The sequence below is a fragment of the Montipora capricornis genome, chromosome 5 (assembly GCF_036669925.1).
Source record: "Montipora capricornis isolate CH-2021 chromosome 5, ASM3666992v2, whole genome shotgun sequence".
NCBI lineage: Eukaryota > Metazoa > Cnidaria > Anthozoa > Scleractinia > Acroporidae > Montipora > Montipora capricornis.
This window is the reverse complement of record NC_090887.1, coordinates 5909894-5932391: the sequence shown is the minus strand read 5'-3', so window position 1 is coordinate 5932391 and position 22498 is coordinate 5909894. Positions and strand designations below refer to the sequence as shown.

The window sequence follows — 22498 nt, the reverse complement described above, 5'->3', positions numbered from 1 at the left end:
GGTTTTGGGTGGGTTGTGGGTGAGCAGGCAACTGAATTTGGAGATTGGAGGGTCCAGTAGGGTGGGCAGTTGGATGAATTTGGAGAAGGGAGGGTTGGGTTGATAGATCGATGAATTTGCGGAAGAAGGGTTAAATTAATTAAGACGGAAAAAGGGTGGAGTACGAGGAAAGATTTGCAATGTCATGGTACATACAGTTACGTTTTTACATGTCCAATGCAGTTGCCAAGTGAAATTCATGATACTTTGCATACATGTATACAGCACAAGGGTTGTGCAGTGGTTAAAAGAGGTCATGGTGAGAGGGTCACTTTGTGACACCTACATCAAGTAACATGAATCTCATTATGTATAGTAACTGTATCAAATAAGTTAGAGTTGTAAAGTACAAAAGTACACCACACTTTGAATTGCATTGTATAAATTGTATGAACAGATTTTTAATTTTTTGCAGGATAAGCAAACTTGAAGAAGGAATTGACATTGCAGACAAACCACAGGTAATATATATTGTTAAAAACTGAACTACGGATATCAGATTTCCAGCATTTTCATTGGCCTTGCCAGACACAGGCTATCAGTTCATATACCTGCTGTACCAAATATGATCAAGGAATGCATCAGCAATAAAGCGAGCTGAAAACATTTTTTTCAGGTCTGAAAAAATATGGCCGGCAAAAGCCAAATAAAATCAACATGGAAGAGCTATTGATCCTGGAGTTTTTATTAAAATAATTACTGTACTCGGGTTTGCTGGATATAAAGCGATTATAACCATCTCGGCGCTATGTTCCTCGTTGGTTATCTATCATTTCATATCCAGCGTGCCCTCGTAAAATAATAATTATTCCTAAGTCTAATGAGTATTGTCACAGTGACATTTGGAAGACTGTCAATGCAACAAAACCTAATATTGAACATTGAAATTATGGTAGTAGAGAACAGCGTTGGTTTTCTGGTGTAAGGCCTGTTTTCTCCTACAGTTGTTTGTCCTCATTATACCTTTGATTGTTTCATGGTTGTTGTAGGACGTAGTGTTTGCACTTGTTGTTCTAAAGGTACAGTAAAATCACTTGATTGGGCGTCATTACTCTACTGTAGTGATGGCTTTGAGTCTAGTACTTATCAATGAAAAGTTGCAAATACTTCACTCTTTACCCCTGTCCCTGCATCATTGCTGTGTTTATGGATATTTGAAGCAAAAGCCTTACTGGGGACAAGATCAAACTTGGGACTTTCATGTCTGAAAAATGCACCTAACCATAACCCTAACCCTAACTCCAAACCTTTTTCAGCAATTTATAACTTTTTTCTCTTTCTTTCCATCTTTTCTCCTTTCGTACCTGTAACTGACTGGGATGACGTCAAACAAAGAATGAAACTGGGACAGGTATGGTAGGGGTGTCTGGGGGCATACTGTTTTAAGAGAATAAAAGCAAAATTATTGATGATTACATTTTAGACGACTCAATGTTGTCATTGTCGAAATGAGTTTAAATCTTAGGTTTGACAGAATCTGCCTTTAATTTTTTTCAATTTAGGGAAAAAAAGTAGCTGAGTTTTCGAGCAAAGTAGCCAATAAACAATATTGTTATTGTTCAATGGCTCTCACATACTAAGGTGCAGGATTGCAGATAACCGCCTTGCATATCATTTGCACCTCATTGAAAAACAAAAGAGCACATTGTATCATACCTCATTCCTTTAAGGTGGCTGGAACCACTTTTAAGAGACCTTATTACACCGTAGAAGGGTTGTCACTACAACACTTTATCACGTAACAGCAATGTTATGGTACCATATGAAACACCAGGTACCAAATGTTGTTTAGTAGTTTTTTGAAAAAGTTAACGTAGCTCTGAGTAAGCTTCCAGGAATTTTAAAAAAACGTTTGCGATAGTTTAATGTCGGATTGCTAATTGCTATTCTACGATAACAAATGGTGGTCACTGAGTTCATTTTTTATATATAAACAAGTAAAGACAAAATGTAAGATGTTTTTGGAGAGCTTTCATGTTGCCGTGGTAACTTATTACGTCACACTAGGGGCCACATTTTGTTAAGCAGTAATTGGTGTTTGGTGTGGTACCATAACATTGTTGTTATGTGATACAGTATAGTAGTTATAACTCATTTAATAAGAAGGTCTCTTAGAAGTGGTGAAACTGGTTCGAGCCACCTTAAAAATTAATTTCCGCAATTGTGCACATCACTCCTCTCACAGTTGTTTTATAGCTCAGTGGTAGAGCATTGAAAATTGGTTATCGGAAGGTCAAGGGGTCATAGTCACCTGCAATAAACAACTTCTGTCGGCTGATCATGCAAGAATAACTCTAACTTTAGTCTGTCTTTGCAATCCTCGTAAAACCGTGTATTTTAAGTTTTTTTCTTTTGCTTAAATTAGCGCATAACTACCTGAACAGTTGTACCAGCATCAACATTAAGCGCTATTTATTTGTAAATGTAATTATAAAAATAACTCTTTGATTGATTTTTCTGTTTTAGTTGTGTCTGCATTTTCTTCAGCTATAACCTATTTCAGAGGGTTTTCACGTAGTAAGTTCTTTTCAAAAGGCGTTTAAATGCTCCAGAGTATTTTCATTAAATTCACTTTGATTTGCAGTTTAAATTTTGCACGTTGTATAAATTGCGTCAATAACATTTTTAGCACTAAGCTTTTAACAAACAAACTTAACGCCACCAATGTGATATCCAAGACATAATTATAATAAAACTCTTAACGCGGTCTAAATTATCAAGTTTAACTTAGCGCTATTAATCACCGTTTTTCAAGCGACGTGACACCAGTTTAGATAAGGTTTACTTTTTTGTGTGTCGCCAGAGTTCAGTTCTTTTTATTGTTTTAGTTCGCCCTATCTGATTACGCAATTATTATAATTATAAATAATAATAATAATAATAATAATAATAATAATAATAATAATAATAATAATAATTGTAAATTATAGTATAATGTGCCATCATTATCGAATTGTCGACTATTTTTGTAACAGAATAAGGCAAGATGCAAAACAATGATCAATTCATCCAAGTTGCTTTCCATTTCCATTCTTGCCACAGACAGTAAATGGTCTCATCTATACATTAATTTTACGCTCTGGGCTCCACAACAACAACTTCAACTGCACAGCGTCTTTGGATGCGCTAAAGACCGGTTTAAGGACAACTGTGGTTTCTTTGTCGTTTTTTCGTGGTATGGGTATCGCAAATGCGCGCTATCCAAATTTCACACAATAATTTGAACGCTTGGGAACAGTCATACCCTTTTAATAGACCACAGAAAGCACTACTTGCGCAGAAACAAAACAAATAAAACAAAGTAGACGACAGAGAAACCAAGCCGATTTTTTAGCACTCTTTCGAACCTAGCGTGTCACACCAAAGGCAATATGGAGGTGGAAGGAAAAAGAGCACTGTGGTGTATTCCCTATTTTGTGTTGGGTGTCCTGTGTTTGCCACGTGATTGTAGAGGAGAATAAACACGTTGTTCCGCCCTCTTGGTGTGTTTGTTTCTTGCTCAAAGACGTATTTTTCTTGAAGTAAAAAGTAACAGTCACAATAGCCTCAAAACCTGGTCTGGTTGTTTTTGAGCTTCAGTAACACGTACGATTTATTTGCTGTTGCGTTCTCTTTGTAGACAAAAGATTAAGGGAGGCCAAACTTCTTTCTATGGAACAACGCAGATACAACATGATTCCTGAAATGTAAGTTATGTATGTTTTTAAGGACGGTGCCTTCTATTGTTATTGCGCATACGTTCTGCGCATCTCGAGATACTCGGGTTTCCTATCGGTGATGCTTACTTATACAGGGATATTTTTGCGCGGTTTAAAAATATCTGGAGAAAGTAGATCTTAGTAGGTACTCTTGGTACCCAAAAAGAAAAGTGGAGGTAACCATGAACTTTTGAGAAATAATTAAGCTTCAATTTGAGAAAGAACGCCATACATTGCTTTGTATTCTAAAGCTGTTTACAAATATTATCCATGAATTATCTTCAAAAATGCGTAGTTATCCCCACTTTTCTTTTTGGATTTCAGCAACACTCGTTAAGATCTACATTTTCTGCATAGTCATAAACTGCGGCAAAAATATCTTTGAATTAGTAGACACCGTCCTTATCGTTTGACATGGTTAGATGACCAATGGCAGACTTTCTTGCAAATGTAAATATTTGAAGTGTGTTCAAGAAATGACTACGGCTACAGCTATTACAACGGTACAAAAGAATAATAGGGAGCTTTAGCAACGACAACGTCGACGGCAACGAGAACGTCACAAATTTGCATATTGAGTGAGCAAAAACAACAGCTTTGCACGCTCTGCACGTGCGTTTTCACTTTTGTCCATGTCCTTGCCAGCAACTGAGCTGTGGAAGTGTATCCCGGTCGGGATACATTTGAATTTGATCAGCGGCACGTGACCATAAATCAACCAATCGAAGTGCTCGTTTTGTCGAGTGAAAGTCTAGGTCCCGAGGGAAACAGTTCATTTTGTTTCTCGAGAATCTCAATGTTTTCCCGAGGGACCAGTCATTAAGTGATTTGTTACATAGCACTAAAAGAAAAACGTGCAGTGGTAACGACAACGGCGGTCGTCGGTCAATTTTCGCGGGTAACAGTGCACTGTTACCCTCTGACGTCATAGATTTCAGAGACTTTTGGCGGGAAACAGTTTTATTGTTAGATGCCATGTGACCTCGAAGTAACTAATGAGAGCGCGCGCTGTTGGGGGAAAAAATTCAGCTATATAACAATGTTTATTGTTTTTAGGAGATACCCTGATAGAGATGATGTTGATTCTGGCATGGAAGGTAATTCTGTATTCAATCATAAATCGTTTCGTTTGATAATTACTGCCACACCTATCTGCTGATCAATTTAAAGATGCAAGCGCTCAGAACCCCTCCCCTCTGAAAAATGACAACCCTTAAGAGCATCGGCTACAGGCAGGGTTGCACAGTTACCATCGACTCTTTGTTTTTTCTTCGTCTATACACCTTACTCTAAAATGGCCGCCATTTTAGTATTCTTTTGTTTCCATGCAAATTGGCCCTTTTGGCCTCTTTCAAGGTTAAATATTCTTTTGAATTTTACATTTGAAAGCGAGGTCATAAAGGGCCAATTTGCATGGAAACAAAAGAATGCTAAAATGGCGGCCATTTTGCAATAAGTTGTATGGTCCGGCGTCACAGAGATTTAGGTTCGCTTTTGTGGCAGCAAATGGGAATCCTAGTAGCCACAGTGGTGCAGATGTAGGTCTAAAAGGCTACTTATTTCCTACAGGTGATGTCGACGAAGTCTACGATTCGTCCAAAAAATTGGCGGAAAATCCTCGTCTTGAAATTCTGAAGGTCGGTAATAGTCCTTATTAGTTATCCATATTATTGAGCTTTTTTTGTGTGTGTGTTGAAAAATGAAATCAAAGGGATTCGTTAGATCATTCCCAACAATGCCCTACAATTTTCGACAAATTGCGTTTGGGCTCAATGATCTTATAGATTTTTTCAAGATCTGTTTGCAGTTTGCAATTCTAGAAAACGACATTCCATACTGCGGAAAATGCTGATCTTCCTACAAACCCAGTGGGATGCTCATTCCTTAGTGACAACCCCGCTATTTCTGTCACGAAAAAAATACGACTGTTCGTTGGGTTTTTGCAAATGAGGCACACGTATTTCGTGTTTACAGATTTTCGCCGTCATTTACCAGCGTTGAATTCAACCTAGCTCGCTAACTGGTCATGTTAGATAGCGCCAAAAAACCGCTCTGACCACGCATGCTCTGTTATAAATATTTTGATATCGAGGCCAAAATATACATTAGCATACAATCTTTTAAATTATGAGTTAAGTTCCCCCTCTGTTGGTGTTGTTGTTATCAATCTGAACTTCGTCTCATGACAAGTTCGACGGTTGGCCCGGGCCTGTGAGTCGCCCTTTTCGGAGCTACAACTCAAATAGTTTTTGTCCTATTCAGCTCAAATTTTCACGACTCTTTCAATACAGTTGAATCAACAAAACGGTGTCAGCGTTTTTCAATTTTTTTACGTGTTTTGACTTTATACCATTCTTTGTCTAAATTGCCGGCTGAAAACACTATTTTAAACTTTGATAGAAGATAAAAAAATACAAAACGCAATATATTATATAAAAAGTCACTGGCACAGGCCTTTTAGCTGAAAATTTACCTAAAAAAAATGTAAAACAGAATCCCTTGTGGCTTAAGCCTCTAGAATCGGACTACCTGGTTTTGCCTTTAGAGCCGAACAAAGAAAAAATAACGTTCAAACAAAAAAGTACATTTTTGGATTCAAAACTACATTCAAGGAGCATTAAAGTGATGTTTATTTTATCCTCATAGCATAAATACTGGCGAAATAGGAACGCTTCAAAAAACTACACCTCGAACATATGACGAGACCTTTAATCGAAAATTCTCTCGTGACACTGACTTATATAGATGTCACAAAGAGGAGATGTCACGAGTCATTCTTATTGTCCAAGATATATGTTGAAGAACCATTTAACAAATTCTAGCAATCTGTTTCCTCAGTCTTTAACCAAAAAGCATAACAATGATAATTTTATTTATAAACTTATCCAGCGAAATACACAAGTGCTCTACAAATTGGGACGAGTGCAACTAAAATCTAGTCTAATTAGAGCAGATTAAGTGAATTCTTGGCTTTTATACACCTTATTCCAAAATGGCCAATATTCTTATTAGCCCTTGCTGCAGCGAGACGACAAGGATTAATTTTCAGGCAAACAAAAGAATACTATAATGGTGGCCATTTTGGAATAAGGTGTATTGAAAGCGGAAAACCGGATGTACTTCGCCTGACTTTTGGTAGAGACGCGTAAAATTGAACTCTTAATCTAAGAAACTGATTTCATAAAATTGATTTAATCTTGAACAAAAGGATGACCTGTGTCGTGTAGTTGTTCCTCGGTTTGAAAGAATAGCTCCAATCCGAATTAAATTTGACTATTAAATGTATGTAGAACTTCTATAAATGGTTACGGTGCATTACAGGGCTTACATTCGACATAATCCACCTTTTTCTTAGGGCGCGTTCGATTGACCCTATTCCGGAATAAGAATACGTGGAGTGATTGATTAAAACGGTATGTTTGACGCGTTTCGAAGCCGCAAGGATGATAAAAGTACGTTTAAAATAACATTTTAGCAAATGTTTGACAATTTTAATGTGAATCTCCGCAAAAACGAAGGATTTCCAACTTGTATTCCATGTATTCCTATTCCGGAATACGGTCTGTCGAACGCACCCTAAACACTGTACCCTTGAGAGTTCGCCAACATACAAATCAAGGCTAATATTACCCCTAAAATAATAATAATAATAATAATAATAATAATAATAGTAATAATAATAATAATAATAATAATGTTGTTTCTCGAACGTGACAATGTTCCCTTGAAATTGAAAGTGCGCCAACATAAGCACTTGCGGAAAGAGCTCGAAGAATAACAATTTTCATCAACACCCCCTGACTCGCTGACACAGGAGGCAATGGCTTTCGCTTCCGGTCACGCTACTCTCCAAATAGCTGATTGTCAGCTGAAGCAAGCCACAGCCCTTAGGGAGTTGAAATGCAGTTTGTCAATTTCCCGCTTTAAAGCAACGCCAAAGCACAGGTAGTGTCGTTGTTTAAGAACGATTCTTCATACCAACGAGTAAGTTTATTGTTCATAGACCCTTTTAAGCGCAGGGTTTTGTCGAATGTTTGGGTGGAACAATGCTTTACCAATGTTCTAAAACGAAAAGGGATACCCGGCCACTATTGTGTTCTTGTAGTTGCACGGTTTGAAGAACTTGGCTTATAACAATGCAGGTTATTCATATGCTACTAAGTGGCAGGGTATTCTGAAGTTTCGCTTTTAAGACCTCTAAACTTGACAGATCTCAAAGTCACATGCTTTTTTCGTCGTCGCCCACATAAACACAGCAGCCAATGCAAAAGTGAGCTGGATTGTTGATTTAATCCTATTGATTGTCACCTTTTGATTTCAGAAACGGCTTCTTGAGATGGAGGAACTTTTATTACAGCTAGACAAAGAAGAAATGGCTTTTTTGGGTGCAAATGATACCAAATGTAAGTCTTGCATGTCTGATTACTCGGTAGAAAGGGAATGCGATTTCACAACTAACAGGACAAAGGTCTCGAGTCCTATCTTCCAAGTGTCATTCTCTTGTCAAAAGAATGAACACTTCTAATTTCTTTAGTACGGAGACGACCTCGAAAAAAAAATACCTCTGAAACGCTCCGGGTTGACGCAAGAAGGAGAATCATCTTTGGGTGAAAACGAAAGGAACCAAGAGTATTGTATGTAATACTTCCTCGTTGTCGTCGAAATTTTAAAATGATATTGTATTGCCTTAATGAGGTGTCAGCCGGGAAAGGTTACATGCTTGTGCTCCACAGAATAAGTACTCTTTTCTTCGTTTATTTAATTCAAGAAAGATATGACAAGAAAGGAATTCGAATGGGGTACATTTGCTCCTACTTAAATTGAAAATGGAAGTGAATGACTCTGTCGCGTGACATTTTAAATTGATGCGGCTGAAGTGATATTGCTTTTCGCATTTTTTGAGTTTTTTTCCTCTGTCTCATTTTTAATAGGCCTTTTTCATGCGAGTCTCTTAAGCTGGAATGCTTGTGTTTGGGAGAATCTTATGAAATTATTCAGATACTTTGTGGTTCACGGTCAATTCGCTTGTATAGTCTCTTTTGAGGACGTCACGCAACGCTCTCCTCAGGAGAGCGTTGCTTGACACCGTAAAAAGTGCCTGCAAAATATATCAGTGATGAAAAATCGTTTCGTGGCGGTCACTACCTGGGGTTTTAGGATTATTGACTTGCAACAGAAGGACAATCAGTGCGGAGAATCTTCCCTCTCGTTAAAAAGTCTCTGTTTTTTGGTGATTTTTCAGTGTTGAGAAGATGCGAATTTCGGTCAAGCACGCGCAAAGACTATCTGCTGATACCTGGTCATCCACGCACCTTTCTTCCCAAAGGAACTGATTTAACAATACTGGGACAATTTTCTAATAACCGCTGGCGTTGCTGTGTTGATCCACCAAAAAAGACTTCAGTTGCTCTTGTAAATGGAAGCCAATCTCAGTCGGAAACAAGCTCTGAAGTAGAGAGTATATTGTCATTTGACATCAACGATGAGGATGGGTTCGTAAACATGAATTCCAACACGGAAACCTTGATTGGAAGTGTCCCAACCAGTGTACTTGTAGAAATGAATCGTTCATGTACGTCTCGAAAAAAACTCGAGGACGGAACTCCTGTCTCTTCCTTAGAGAACACCCCACAGTTATCTCCCTTCCCCTCTCCCCCACATTCACCATATTCGCCGCGTAAAGGCAGCAGGGATTCAATTCCGAATAATAAGAGGAGTTCGTTGCGTCGATCTATAGCGAGTGAAAATCTGAGTGAACAAGACATCTGGGAACAGTTCTGCTTACCCTCCCCTCCCTCGTCACCTGCCACGTCGCGGTCAACGTCCCCTTCCCTCTCCATGTCGGGCTCCCATCATGGATCTCTTGATGATCTTGACTTCGATCGTACGCTAAGAAATAACGCGAAAAATCAAAATGAACAAATGAGAAATGAAACTGTGGAAAATGAAGGAATAGGAATTGGAGGACACATTGACGTTACTTTAAGACATGGAAAAAAACATGAAGGAGAGAGAGATTTTCTGGATTACCGAGAAGCTTTCTTTATGGATGACAATGTTCCTGAAACTTACATCGGTAGTGACTCCGAGGATGATAGAATGGTTACAGTGATTGACGAGGTTCCGCCACACGAAGCCGTGGAAGCGATCAACTTTGGAAACGAACCGGTGAAACTGCGTCCAAAAAAGGAAAGACGTGTGCAAGAGTTTGGTACGTGTCGCTTTGTTTATCTTGATTTCGTTCATATAGCGCAGTTGTTAAAGCTTTCCGACATAATGTGTAACTGTTTTGTTTGTTTGTTGAAGCAGGTTAGTATATTGGCAGCTATACAATTTAATGTGGACTTGCTGTAATTTTACACTTATTCGCAAAGGCCAGATCACAACACTTGGGACTCATCCCCTACTCTTCTCGAACAGTGTGTGGCTCATTGTGTCTGCTTTCTAGTTTGAGCGCTGATCACGCATGTGTAGGTTTGGCCGACCGTAGTTCCATTTTGAAGAGAATGCCTTGGTGAACGTTGTTTGTTCGATCTGTCCTAACAGTGGTGTGTTTAAGGTTATCACTGTTTGTGTTGATCCAACTTAATGCATAGATCGTTGCGCGGCAACTAAAAAGGGTAACCTGAAACTCTTCTGTTTGGTCCTTTAGTGAAACTGAAGTAACCGCTTTAACCAAAACAATTACATGATTTTGATTAGACAGAATGGGTGCGATGAAAGACCTCCAATTTAATTGCTATGGCAACTACTCCCGAATCACCGGAGCTGCGACTGAGTAAGGGAGGGGAGTGGGGGGTATTTACATTAGACGGGGACGAACTCAGACCGGTATGAACTTGTACCGTTATGAAACCTTTTGCAGCCCTTTACATGAAACCGGTACGAGATGCGCACCGGTGGCTCAGTTGGTTGAGCACCGCGTCACGCGGGAGGTCGTGAGTTCAACTCCGGCCGGACCAACACTCAAAGTCTTTAAATAACTGAGAAGAAAGTGCTGCCTTTGTAATTACATCTGCAAATGATTAGACTCTCTAGTCTTCTCGGATAAGGACGATAAGCCGGAGGTCCCGTCTCACAACCCTTCAATGTTCATAATCCTGTGGGACGTAAAAGAACCCGCACACTTGTCGCAAAGAGTAAGGCATGTAGTTCCCGGTGTTGTGGTCTGTCTTCTGTGGTGTATCGTGGTAGAGAGGGTAAATGCTCAGAGATATTAGCTACACCAAGCTACTCTAAAAATCTGAGGGTACATAAAGATGTATGTATGATATATGGTGCCTGATTTCGGGACGAAATGATATTGTCTAATAAATATACGGCTGACACAAAAGCATACAGGCTTGAAACGTCTCTACCGGGTCTGAGATTTGTTGTTATTTACATGAGAACGGTACGAACTCAGACCGGTGCGAGAATTTGTCGTGTCGGTACAGCAACCGAGACGAGGTCAGACCCGCCTGAGTTAATTGCCAGGCTGGTTTCATATAAACGCAGGAGAAGAAATGTGTAGACGCCGATACGAACTCTTGCCGGTCTGAGTTCTTCCCGGTCTCATGTAAATACCCCCTTAAAAAACAGAATGACCGGCAGACCCGTCGCTATGACAACAACGTGCCAAAGCTGAAAGAAAAAAAGAAAATGTTAATACAAACCAAAGTACTCAAACGTAGATCAAAGTTTTTGTCAGCTTTTCTTTAAGAACTGAGTAATTTCACAAAGCTTGAAAAAAGCATAGAAAACGAGCAAAGCTTGAATAAAATTTAGTCCATTGTATTTATACATATAAAAATCGTACGACCTTCTCCTACAATTCGGAATTGGCAGAAATTATGAATATTACTCGCAATAGGACGTTTTCAACCAACCTCTAGGGACGCCAATAACAATATAGAATGTACGACTTCTGGTGGACGAACAAAAGAAGCTAATGAGAGATCTTTTGTTTTCGTCCACCAACATGGCGGCGATGACGTCACATGAAAACCCCCTATCGTGCTCTTTCCGTCACAAACTCACTTCTCAAGCTGTCTTTTTTCTCTTTTGAATTGCAGAGAGCGAATCGCGTCGTGGGCTGCACCCAAATTATGCATTTCTGGTGACTAAGAAATTACGCCAACGAGGAATTAGCCTAATCGTGGGCTCGTCAAGTTCAGGTATGTTTTCTAACCGCAATTTTCTCAATATTGATGGTGTGCTGACTACAACCAGGTTTTCTGAGCCCGCAAGACTGAGCACCCCCATCAAACCATTGTTTGAACGAAAACCGCTGGTCAGCAACCTGATTCTGGTCATTGCTGTCTTAGGTCTTCCTTTGCATCTGACGTCACGCGGCCATGTTGGTGTGGTCAACACTAGTTTCCCTCCATCAAACTGACATTGGACATTTCGTAACAATTACACGACGCAATATCCCATGTTAATATATTGACAAGCTTACCGCTCTAAAAAGAATGAAAACAGGCAGAATTACAGCTTTAGTTCAACAAGAAATAGCGTTTCTAAGCTATGCCGCGCTGATCTACAGTATTTAGGTCTAAAAACCCCGTTGAAGACGGTTAACTTTCAATTGTCTTTCTGGGTACTACTATTTCAATACTCTAAAAAATTCGGTTTTCCGGAAGGTTGTCTCGTTAGTCTAGTGGATATCGGAAACTGCAAGGTGAAGCCATCGATCCGGGTTCAACTCTTTGCCTCGCTTGTCGTGAATCTTCTCAGGTTGTTTAAAATCTTTGTTTCGTTGAAGTAGATTTGAAGTAAAAGTAGACTGTACGTCGTATAAGTTGAATAAAAAGGGAAATGTCAGGCAATTTGCCAACTGGGTCCAAAGGCCATAATTTATGCTACATAAATTAGGGACTCCCTCTTAGTCTACTGACTATGCTGTTACAGACCAGTGGCCCGTTTCTCGAAAGTCCCGAGAACTTTTCGGTCCCGAAAAGCCATCCGCCTGTTTTGGAAGGCTGGTCTTTTGACATGTTTTCAAGATAACGAAATGCAAAATGGCTGTAAAGGTTAATGACTGAAATCCTCTCTGTTCTGGAGATACAGAGGAAAGGTGACACACCATAAAGACCCGTAAAGTTTCGGGACTTTCGAGCAAAGGACCACGAGGTTCTCTTGCTTCTTGGACAACCAACGGAAAGCGGAAGTGAACATTTTGTATGCCAGGAGAGCACTAATCTCGTCTAATTGTGAAGAAATACTTAATAAATAAGAATTTGGTGGAGCGAGTTTCAATTGAGTGTCGTAAAACCAAAACCAAAGTAATTACTTTGGCCAATCAAAAAGGACAGAGACAATCCAGTAAACCAATCAAAACTCGAAGTAATTACACGTAGCCGACACAAAGCGCGGGAAAATGTGCGCGCGCGAGCCATGATTGGTTTTGGTTTCACTTCTGATTGGTTGAAAAATTGGCGCGAGAACTTTGAACCAATCACTGGGTGAAGTAATCATAAACCAAAGTAATTATCTAATTACTTTCGACACTCAATTGAAAACCGCTTTAGTGTCAAGACAAATTGAAAAGGAAAACATCTCACTCGTGGCACTGACATACTAAATTTACTTTGCTGGGTAAAAATCTAAATTAGTACTCTTGCTCACACATGTAACATTCCTGACAACTCACTGAGATGATACAAGATATAATATGGCACAAAGAGCAATTCGTATTTAACTTTTGGCGACTTTCACAGGATGACGTCTCCAAACTTAAAAAGAAAAAATTGGCCAAATTTTTTCAAGTTTCAATCCATTTCCTTCCCCTTTACACTTGGCTGCAAACAACAAAGAATTGCTTCAGTGCACTTCAATGGCCATTGGCAACAAACCTACATCATTATTCTTTGGTCTTCATTGATGCAAAGACGTCTTTTAGTGTTTTGAATTTTTACTAAAATAGCGTGACCCTGCTATTCTTTACATCAGGAGAAACTGGTGCACCGTAACGTATTGACCGAGGAGACAAGGTTACTTAAATATTTATTGCATCTCTTGGTGCGAAATACCCTGCGAGCAGAGTCTCTTTCGATCTTCCTAGATAAGTCGGGAAGAGGAAAGTAGACTCTGCTCGCCGCCTCCACATTCTTTGATTTGCCGCTTATCCAAAGAATTGGATGAGTCAGTCCAGTTTTGACTTGTCAAACCTGTTTTTTTTTTAATTTTTGCGCATGATCAGTCGCCACGCATCATCAATATTTTGAAATTTACAACAGTGTGGTAATTTTAACTGTTAGAATTCCCATGAGTTTTTCCCATATGTGTCGGTTACAGAAACTAGTCTGATAGAAACCTATAAAATTTTCAGTAAAAAAATAAAATGGCATTTTAAGATATATGGACTATCTTGAGTTTCCAATGAAATGATTCCTTGATTGTCGTGTGTTTGCCGGAGTTGTTCGAAAATATTCCCACTTCTTCTTCTTCGTTTTGTTGCTACTGGTCACGCGTGACTGACACCGGATACATAAATTTTCAGTTTTTAACGCATGCTCAATACAAAATGTGGAGGCGGCGAGCAGAGTCTACTTTCCTCTTCCCGATTTATCTAGGAAGATCGAAAGAGACTCTGCTCGCAGGGGAGGTGCGAAAATGTTTGCTGTGTCACTTGGAAAGCAAATTGGCCCGTACTCAAAAATACGGCTCGTCTCATTGACCAATCATAGACCGTTGTATATGAGTGATATAATAAATTGCATTCTACTTCATACTGTGTTCTTTAATAAGATTGTTACTTCATCATGGACTCCTTGATGATTTTTTCCGTAACCGTCGACTTCAATCAAAATCATTTTTTGTTTCAATGCGAATGCTGCGATTGCACAGAAAAGAAGGATCTTAATGGTATTTTGAACAGTACCGTGTCACTTTTAATTTACGGGTAATTTTCTCAGAGACAAATAACTTTAGCTGACGATTTGAAATGATATTTTGGTTTCAGAAGATGAAGATGACCAAGAGAAAGGTAACATAAAAACGATTTGTATTTTCGATTTCTAGCAGTAATGTTCAACAAGCAAGCAAAAATTTTCAGTGTAGGTTCTTGTTGAGTAGATACTGTTTTCCTTGCTTATTATTTTGATTATTATTATTCAATTGTACGGCCTATTAAAATTAATTTCTGCGCCAAAAAAATAGCTCCGAATGACGCGTTAATATCAATTTTTGGCGTCAACAATATTGTCGCAACCCGCGTAAGTGGCGATAAAGGGCCACTTGATGAGTAGCGGCGATTTGACGCAGCTAACTTCCTACGCACAAGGGGTAACTCTTGTTAATTTGGCTTTTGTTACACATTTAAGTGCAGCAAAACTAAGTTAAATCTTTTCACTTAACAAACATATTCACCATTTCTGTCTCTACATTTTACTCTTTTCATTTGTTATTTCACGCGCGTTTTGTCCAAAGTCAGTCAAAACGCAAGTGAAATTGTTCCCAAATTTCACGAGTGTGCCATTTGATTAGCTATTAATATCATAGGTGACAAATTACGTTGATAATACGCCATTTTGGCACTGTAGGAAATGTGGCCATGGCAACAATGTAATGACACATAAACGCTGAAATTTCGCGCCAAAATGAAGGAGTAATTTTTGTCACCTATGTTGTTAAAACTGCAATCTGACCTCTGACGTACACCGGGTAAAAATTAGGCTCTTATGCGTAATTGGTTGATTAGCGTTAATCAGCTCTTAAACATCTTGTTTGTTTAACAGATGCGGGGATTCCTGCCAAATTGTCCTTACGGTGAGTGAAAGAGCTAATATCTTCGAGAAAACATAAAAGGAAAGTATTATATATATATATCTATGCAAAACAACTAAAATATACGGTATTACAAATATATATTATATATTACATGTCATTAGAAATTTAAACAGCAAAAATGAAAATAGGCGAAAGCGACTACACAAAGATACGGCAAAATCTGTAAATGTCAATGGTATTTATGGCGGTGAAAGGGTTAAACTACTATCGGCGACAAAATTAGTGGAGGCAGTTTGCCGACAGAGGACACTGGCAACGACATTTTTATTGTTTTCAAACAAAAATAGTCCAAAAAGTACTTTTCCGGGAAACCTCTCCCTCTCCCCCTAATCAATGTTGTACCGCTGTTGACAAGGCTCGTAGAAAACAGAGAAGAACACAACATTGTCCGGGGGGTGGAGAGGGGGGCATTTTCGTGCCGATCTTGAAATAAACCCTAAATTATAAGAGTCTCAACAATTTTTGACGCCAATTGTAGATGGTTGATGTGACAATTGTCCCGCTTTACTGCTAGAGAGATAACAATTATATTTTGCCGGTGCGAAAGTTCATGGTAAATCGCTCAAACAAAAGTAATGATGGCTGGTGCTCTCACTTTTCGCAGGCATTTGAATGATGCATTTTCTCAATATGAAGAAGAAGAAGCGACAGAGAAAGGTTTGAAACTCTTCACGATCATTTTTTAAATCTCGTTCATCGTGGTCGTGGTTATCATTGAAGTTGGTTTAGGAAGCAGCTCTTACAAGGGCTCTCGTGACTAGTTCAGAAATCAATAGGCACAAGAGTATACAACGCAATGAATGGAGCTAATCCTAAAAATAGTAGAGCTACATCCTATACACGTGGTTTTCACTAGCGACGCAAAGCACAAGCGCAATTCAATTCAGTGAAAACGAACCATAATGCAAGCACAAGCACGTGACGCAGAGGCAAAGATTCACTAGTTCTCTCTTACCACGCGGCGTTCCGAGTGGGATCTGGAACGGGTCTTTTTCAGTAGACGAACATCACAGCTTGCTTTACGTCCAGTTTTGACACAACTCAAGCAGCATCGCAAGCACAAGGAAAATGAAAAAAGGTGATTCTTCCGCTTGTGTTTGCGCTTGTGGTTATGCTTGCGTCAGGCCCGTTTTTATGGTGAAATAAGCGCTCTAGTGCTTGCGTTAAAAGATTAGACACTTCGATAATTAGGCCCACATTACACTGAAATCAAATCAAATCAAATGTTGATTTTTGTTGAGAGGGGAAAACCGGAGTACCCGGAGTAAAAGCTCTCGGTGCAGAGTAGAGAACCAACAAACTCGACTCACATATGACGCCAAGTCTGGGAATCGAACCTGGGCCACATTGGTGAGAGGCGAGTACTCTCACCACTGCGCCAACCCTGCACCCCATCAGAACTAGTAACTGGAATGGCATTGGTAGGACTTCGGGATTTCTCGAGTATGCTCCTATTTATCACTAACTTAATCCTGCATAATGTTATCGTCAAATTATTGTTTGTGTACTTTTTACAGGTCCGGGTGTCCGACCATACTCCGCCTTTGTCCCAATGAAGAGAGCTTCGATTACTCTAAGCACTGGGTTTGTAAAGTCTTTTCAAAATTCATTAACAGAGACCAAGAACCGAAGTAGCAAGCGCTGTCTCTTAAAGCGGCCATTTTGATCCGTGACGAAACGCTTGTCCACTGCCTTGCGTGACAACATTGTGACCAAGTTCATAAAATACCTCTTATTAACCGAGTTCGAAGGCGCGTACTATCTGGGATATATAATAAAGAATGTTATCAGCTTGCCTCGTTAGTCTCGCGGATATGGACGTTTGCGCAAAGCAAAATGTAATAGTTGGAGTCTCTCATCATTCGAGTCTTTATCATTTGACTTATTTCTCCCTTTATGTCATGTAATTTACCCGCAAAGGGATCGGTGTTATATATAGTTAAATAAAATTTAACATAGTTAACGACTAGGAGCTAGTCTGGTCAGTAGTGTTTTGCAGGCGGTTGTTGGTGTCTTGGCCGTCTGGTAGCGTTGTTCAGCGTTTTGGTGCGTTCTGTAGCGTTTGTTATAGTTACATGGTTCACGACCGGGAGCTAGTCCGGTCAGTAGCGTTTTTGCAGGCGTTTGTCAGCGTTGTTATGCGTTTTTGTAGCGTTTGCAGCACTCTTTAGGTTGGGGGGGCCCTGGGGCTGACATGGTTCAGCGGTATTCCTGCGTAGTGCATGCGTTGTCCAATGTGCTTGCAGCGTGTTTGTTGGCGTGGCGTTGTGAGTCGGTTTAGGAGTTTAGTGGTTCTCGGCGTTCCCTCCCTCTCCCCCCCTTTCTTTCTTTTTTTTTTTTTTGTGCTCTTTTTTTTTTTTTTGTGTGTTATTATTATTATTATTATTATTATTCCACTGAGCTATCTGGCTCAAGTGTGACGGGTGCCTTAGGGGGGCCTGGCGCGGGGGGCTCGTGGCTTGGTTGCGGGTTGGGCAGGCCAGTCGGGTGTTCTAGCGCCTTGGGGATGTGACTGCGGTTGCAGCCCCCAGGCTACCTGGGCACCTACCCTCCACTGGCGACGTGGGCGTTAACTAATGTTATCGGTACGCCCATATAAAGTTCCCTAGAGTTTGGTTAGTGGTAATCCTCGCTTAAACTCTCATTATTGTTATTGCCTTTTTTTCGTGATTACCCTACTTTTAAACAACTAACCCTAGGGGACCTTTCTCGAGGTTGCTTACGCCGGGAAAATGGTTAACGTAACAACTTAACAATACGCTAATTCTGAAAAGCTGGTGCTTCTATCATGTTTTCAAGGAAAGAAAAACTGAGCAAAATAGTTCCGAACTTTCGTACCAAAAACATCTACCTTTTCAAGATAATAAGGAATTTGTAGCACCTCCCAAGAATTCGGATTTGACGAGGAACGGGCGCCGAGATAAGCCAATGTTTTCGGAAAACATTGACCGATCTCGAAAGCTGGGGCTGGGTTTCTTACGAGTATCCTCAAGTCATTATTGAGAAATCAATCTTTGTTTAAACAAATATGTTTTTTCATTAAAAATAATTAATTGATTTTGAATAAATCAACAAGTAATAAACATATAGACTCCGATCTTAAAACTCTTTCTATAATAGCTAGCGACACATATGAGATAGATAAAGTTACCGAGGCTAATTGTGTTTTAGCTACGGCGCACTTACGGGGGCTCACAAGCCCGAAACAGGTGTCTGCGTCTGCCTTTTTCGTTTGAGCGCTGATCATGCTAGGTTTGGCCGAACAGTTGTTCCATTTTGAATAGAATGCCTTCGTGAGCGTTGTTTCATCGGTCCTAACAGTGGTGTGTTTATGCTTATCATTGTCAGTGTTGATCCAACGTAATGCATAGATCGTTTTACACGACATTGTAGTCTTCGGTGTGAGATGTTTATTAAACAAGTAATAATAATGGTTAATTACACTTAACAATTATTCACCGAAGTGGAGATGAATAGTGTTGGATGTTGGCGAGGTAAATATCCACCACTTTCACCGATACTGAGTTGAATGATCGATTTAACATGCACCACACAAATTGATTAATTAGCCGAGTTTATCGATAAAATTTGCTTCTTGGTAACCGAATATTGCTTGCTATTCACCTCCTTTCAGGACCAAAAATTTTGTGCCTCGTAAGTCCACGAGAGACGAACTTCTTCGAGACTACTCGTCACCCGTGGATACACCTTCGGCGTTGCACAAGAACACGTGTACAACAATTGCACAGCTGGGGGACTGGAGGTAAGTAAAATCGCGTGCACGTCGCGTGCCCATTACGTTAGGGAGCTTAAGCACGTGCGTTTTCGAGACGCGGACGGCAATCAGAAGTGAGTTGGTTTCCTTTTTAACTTGTCTTCACACAACCATATTTTATAATGCTAAGCATCTTTTCTTTATTAGAGATGATTAGTATAAAAATGTGGGAGACACCACTGTCCTGGCACGTGGAATGTTCTCTTCCAGTAGGCGTGCGTGTCTCAAAAACGCACGTGCTTAATCTCCCTATTATTTTTTTCTGTGATGCGCGTGATGCGCTACCAGGGACAGCTCCATTTCTACTTAAGTTAAATGAAATAAAACTGCATCTTCAATTTGCATTCGTAATTACACGATTGCGAGTGCATTGTGGAGTAAATAAACACTCGTAGTTTTTTAAAGAATACAAATTGCGCGAGAAAAATCGTGTAATTTCGTTTTAATAACAGGCATAAAAGAATAGTGCGAGTTTCAATTGAGTTTCGTAAAACCAAAACCAAAGTAATCACTTTGGCCAATCAAAAAGGACTGAGACAATCCAGTAAACCAATCAAAACTCGAAGTAATGTGCACGCGTGTGCCACGATTGGTTTTGGTTTCACTTCTGATTGGTTGAAAAAATTGCGCTAGAACTTTGAATCAATCACTGAGTGAAGTAATCATAAACCAAAGTAATTATCTCATTACTTTCGACACTCAATTGAAAACCGCTCTATCGAGAAAGCCTGCGGCAAATAAGTAGAAACCACACGCGCGTATCACGTAGTGAGGCAAAAGTTGCGCCATCCAGGGCTAGCGTTTGATTGGCTATCTGTGTCTTTCTTTGATCATTGACCAATTAGAATGCCTAGTTGGTTTCGTCTTTTTGCACTGAATTAGCTGTTTTCTGCGCTGTTACGTGAAAACTGCATCAGAATTGAGAGATTTTTAGTGTTTGTTACAAACCCTGAAATAAACTCTTCACTTCAACTTTGTTTTTCTCTTCAATTTAACGTGAGAAAGAAGGCTATTACATTTGAGGATGAACGTACCCAACCCGGAACGCCTAAAGCTGCTAGCACGACCAACTTGTAGCTCAGTCGGTAGAGCAGCGGTGATCTAACCCGAAGGTCGTGGGTTCAATTCCCACCCTGGTCAGAGTTCTTCTCTGTCCTTGTGTGGTTCCATTTCCATTAGTAGGGCTAATGCTCACATGGTTCATATGGGCTAGAAACCTAGCACTTCACATTACACTCTAATCAGTTAAGTCTATTAAAATAGAGGTGCTCCTATTTGAGTAAAGTCATTGGTTTGGTTGAAGTACTGAATCGGTTCTTTAGGGGAGCAAGGCTGGTTAGATCATTCACCTCCCACCAAATGTGGCCCAGGCTGGATTCACAGACTCGGTGTCAGATGAGGGTTGAGTTTGTTGGTTCTCTGCTCTGCTTTGAGAGGTTTTCTCCTGGTCTGACTCCGGTTTTTAGCTAATACCTCAAGAACCAATCTACGATTTCATGAGTTGATTTGATTCGATTCCTATGCAGGGACCCCAGTTAGTGTCCAGCGCTCGAAGACTTGGCACTGAAAAGGGGCTATGCCACGTTATTTGAGGGTGTTTAAGGGACATCTTAAGTTACTCACGAGTTTAAAACTTGAAAATGGTAATGTGGAATTCCTTTACTGATAAAACTATCGTTGCATCACAAACAAGATGAATGTGAGCAAAATCAACCTTAATCCAGGCGATTTGCTATAAACTTGAAAAAAGTCGGGCCGATTTTTTTCAAGGTTACCCAAATGCAATCCGTTTCAATCTTGTCCATTTGTGTCCATCCATGCTTCATTTTCTTTCTGCTGTATTTCTTTTATGTTGGTCAACAGTTTCAAGTGGTTATTGCAATGCTTCATTCTACTTTTTAGGGATTTTGGGTGTCGTGAAATTACATCATTTTGCGCTCCAAAGCCCCTTTGAATAAAGTTCATTAAAATTCGTTAGCCTTATTGTGTATTATGTCAGATATTTAATTCATGTTAGGGGTGGGTAAACGCGCTGTCACTAGTGGCTTTATCCTCTTTTTAAGTAGACGCGGTGTACTTGTTAAAGCGTTGTGTTCTTTCGTAGTTCTACAGAGAACGCTCCACCTGTTAATCAACGCCGAACTCTCCAACTGAGTAAAGCCAACACAGCGGGGTTTGGTTTTACACTCCAGGTATGCGATAACAAGTGTCCTCAGTTAATACTAGACTGTATAATCATTGGGCGCTTTCTTTTTGTTTGGAAAACCCGTTTGTTCCGGTGGCAAATCAAATGAAACAGGCTTTTCCACCGGAAAGTTTTCGGAAGTTTTCTGGTTTTTGACGAAATTATCGGAAAATCCTGTACCATCTGTTGCGCGCATGGGGTCATCGTTTATTTTGCCACCATGCTCAAACATTTTACTCAACATAATTGAAAGATCACTAGCAAATATAAAAAGTCTGTAACTAAATTAAGTAACCACGTCAAGAGGAAATAAAATTGTATTGTATTGTGCCGAAATAGAGCCATACTTCTCGAGGAATGAAAGACGCGGTTTTTGGCCACGAAAATGTTTGTTATTGTAAATCGTACCCAGTCTCTTAAAGAAAAAAAGAAAGAAAGAAAGAAAGAAAGAAAGAAAAAGCTACTTCGTATAAAAAGACCAGGCTCGCTCCGTTCCGTTTTGATTGAGAAAGGAAATTCTCCCCATCTGGTGTCACCCATGGTATTTCTCGTTTTTCTGATTTTCGTCGATAGCATCATTGTAGTAAAAGCACTCCATTTTGGAAAAAAAATATTTACTTACAGACCTATGGAATCGTTCAGCAAGAAGGTGACGTGGAATACATGACATTTGTCTTGAGCGTCGAAGAAGACGGGCCTGCGTATATGGCAGGGCTCCGACCAGGTAACCAATTTTTAATCCTTCGGGTGGTCTTAAGTCTTTGTATGATGCAGTGATAGACCGTATTCGTAAATGACGGCCAAAAAATTATTCTTTTGTCTTTGTGCTAATCGTCGTGCAAACGAGGGTAGTGAAGATGATTAGCATTATTTCACTCGTTCGCTGCGCTCACTCGTTAAATATTTTTCAACACCAGAAGAGAAATTTCTTATCTCCAAGCGGCGAAGTAATATTCTATTTATTATATTAACACCAATGCAATACTAAATCATTTCACAAAAAGCACCGAAAAGCGCGATTTTCATATG

The 22498-nt window shown here is 39.8% G+C and overlaps 1 protein-coding gene across 2 annotated transcripts in view; it reads left to right on the top strand.

Moving 5' to 3' along the window:
• The window catches only part of LOC138049277 (uncharacterized), a 36857-nt gene that overhangs the window by 8619 nt on the left and 5740 nt on the right, over positions 1–22498 (top strand). The window contains exons 8-23 of one of the 2 annotated variants that reach the window (XM_068895481.1): positions 455–500; positions 1375–1390; positions 2506–2556; positions 3659–3725; positions 4794–4834; positions 5307–5374; positions 8059–8140; positions 8980–9948; positions 11792–11893; positions 14683–14706; positions 15458–15488; positions 16114–16166; positions 17027–17093; positions 19144–19272; positions 21389–21476; positions 22094–22193. In XM_068895481.1, the coding sequence (XP_068751582.1) occupies positions 455–500; positions 1375–1390; positions 2506–2556; positions 3659–3725; positions 4794–4834; positions 5307–5374; positions 8059–8140; positions 8980–9948; positions 11792–11893; positions 14683–14706; positions 15458–15488; positions 16114–16166; positions 17027–17093; positions 19144–19272; positions 21389–21476; positions 22094–22193 (1934 nt within the window). The remainder of the gene's footprint in view (positions 1–454; positions 501–1374; positions 1391–2505; positions 2557–3658; positions 3726–4793; positions 4835–5306; positions 5375–8058; positions 8141–8979; positions 9949–11791; positions 11894–14682; positions 14707–15457; positions 15489–16113; positions 16167–17026; positions 17094–19143; positions 19273–21388; positions 21477–22093; positions 22194–22498) is intronic. The other variant, XM_068895483.1, reaches the window with a different exon arrangement.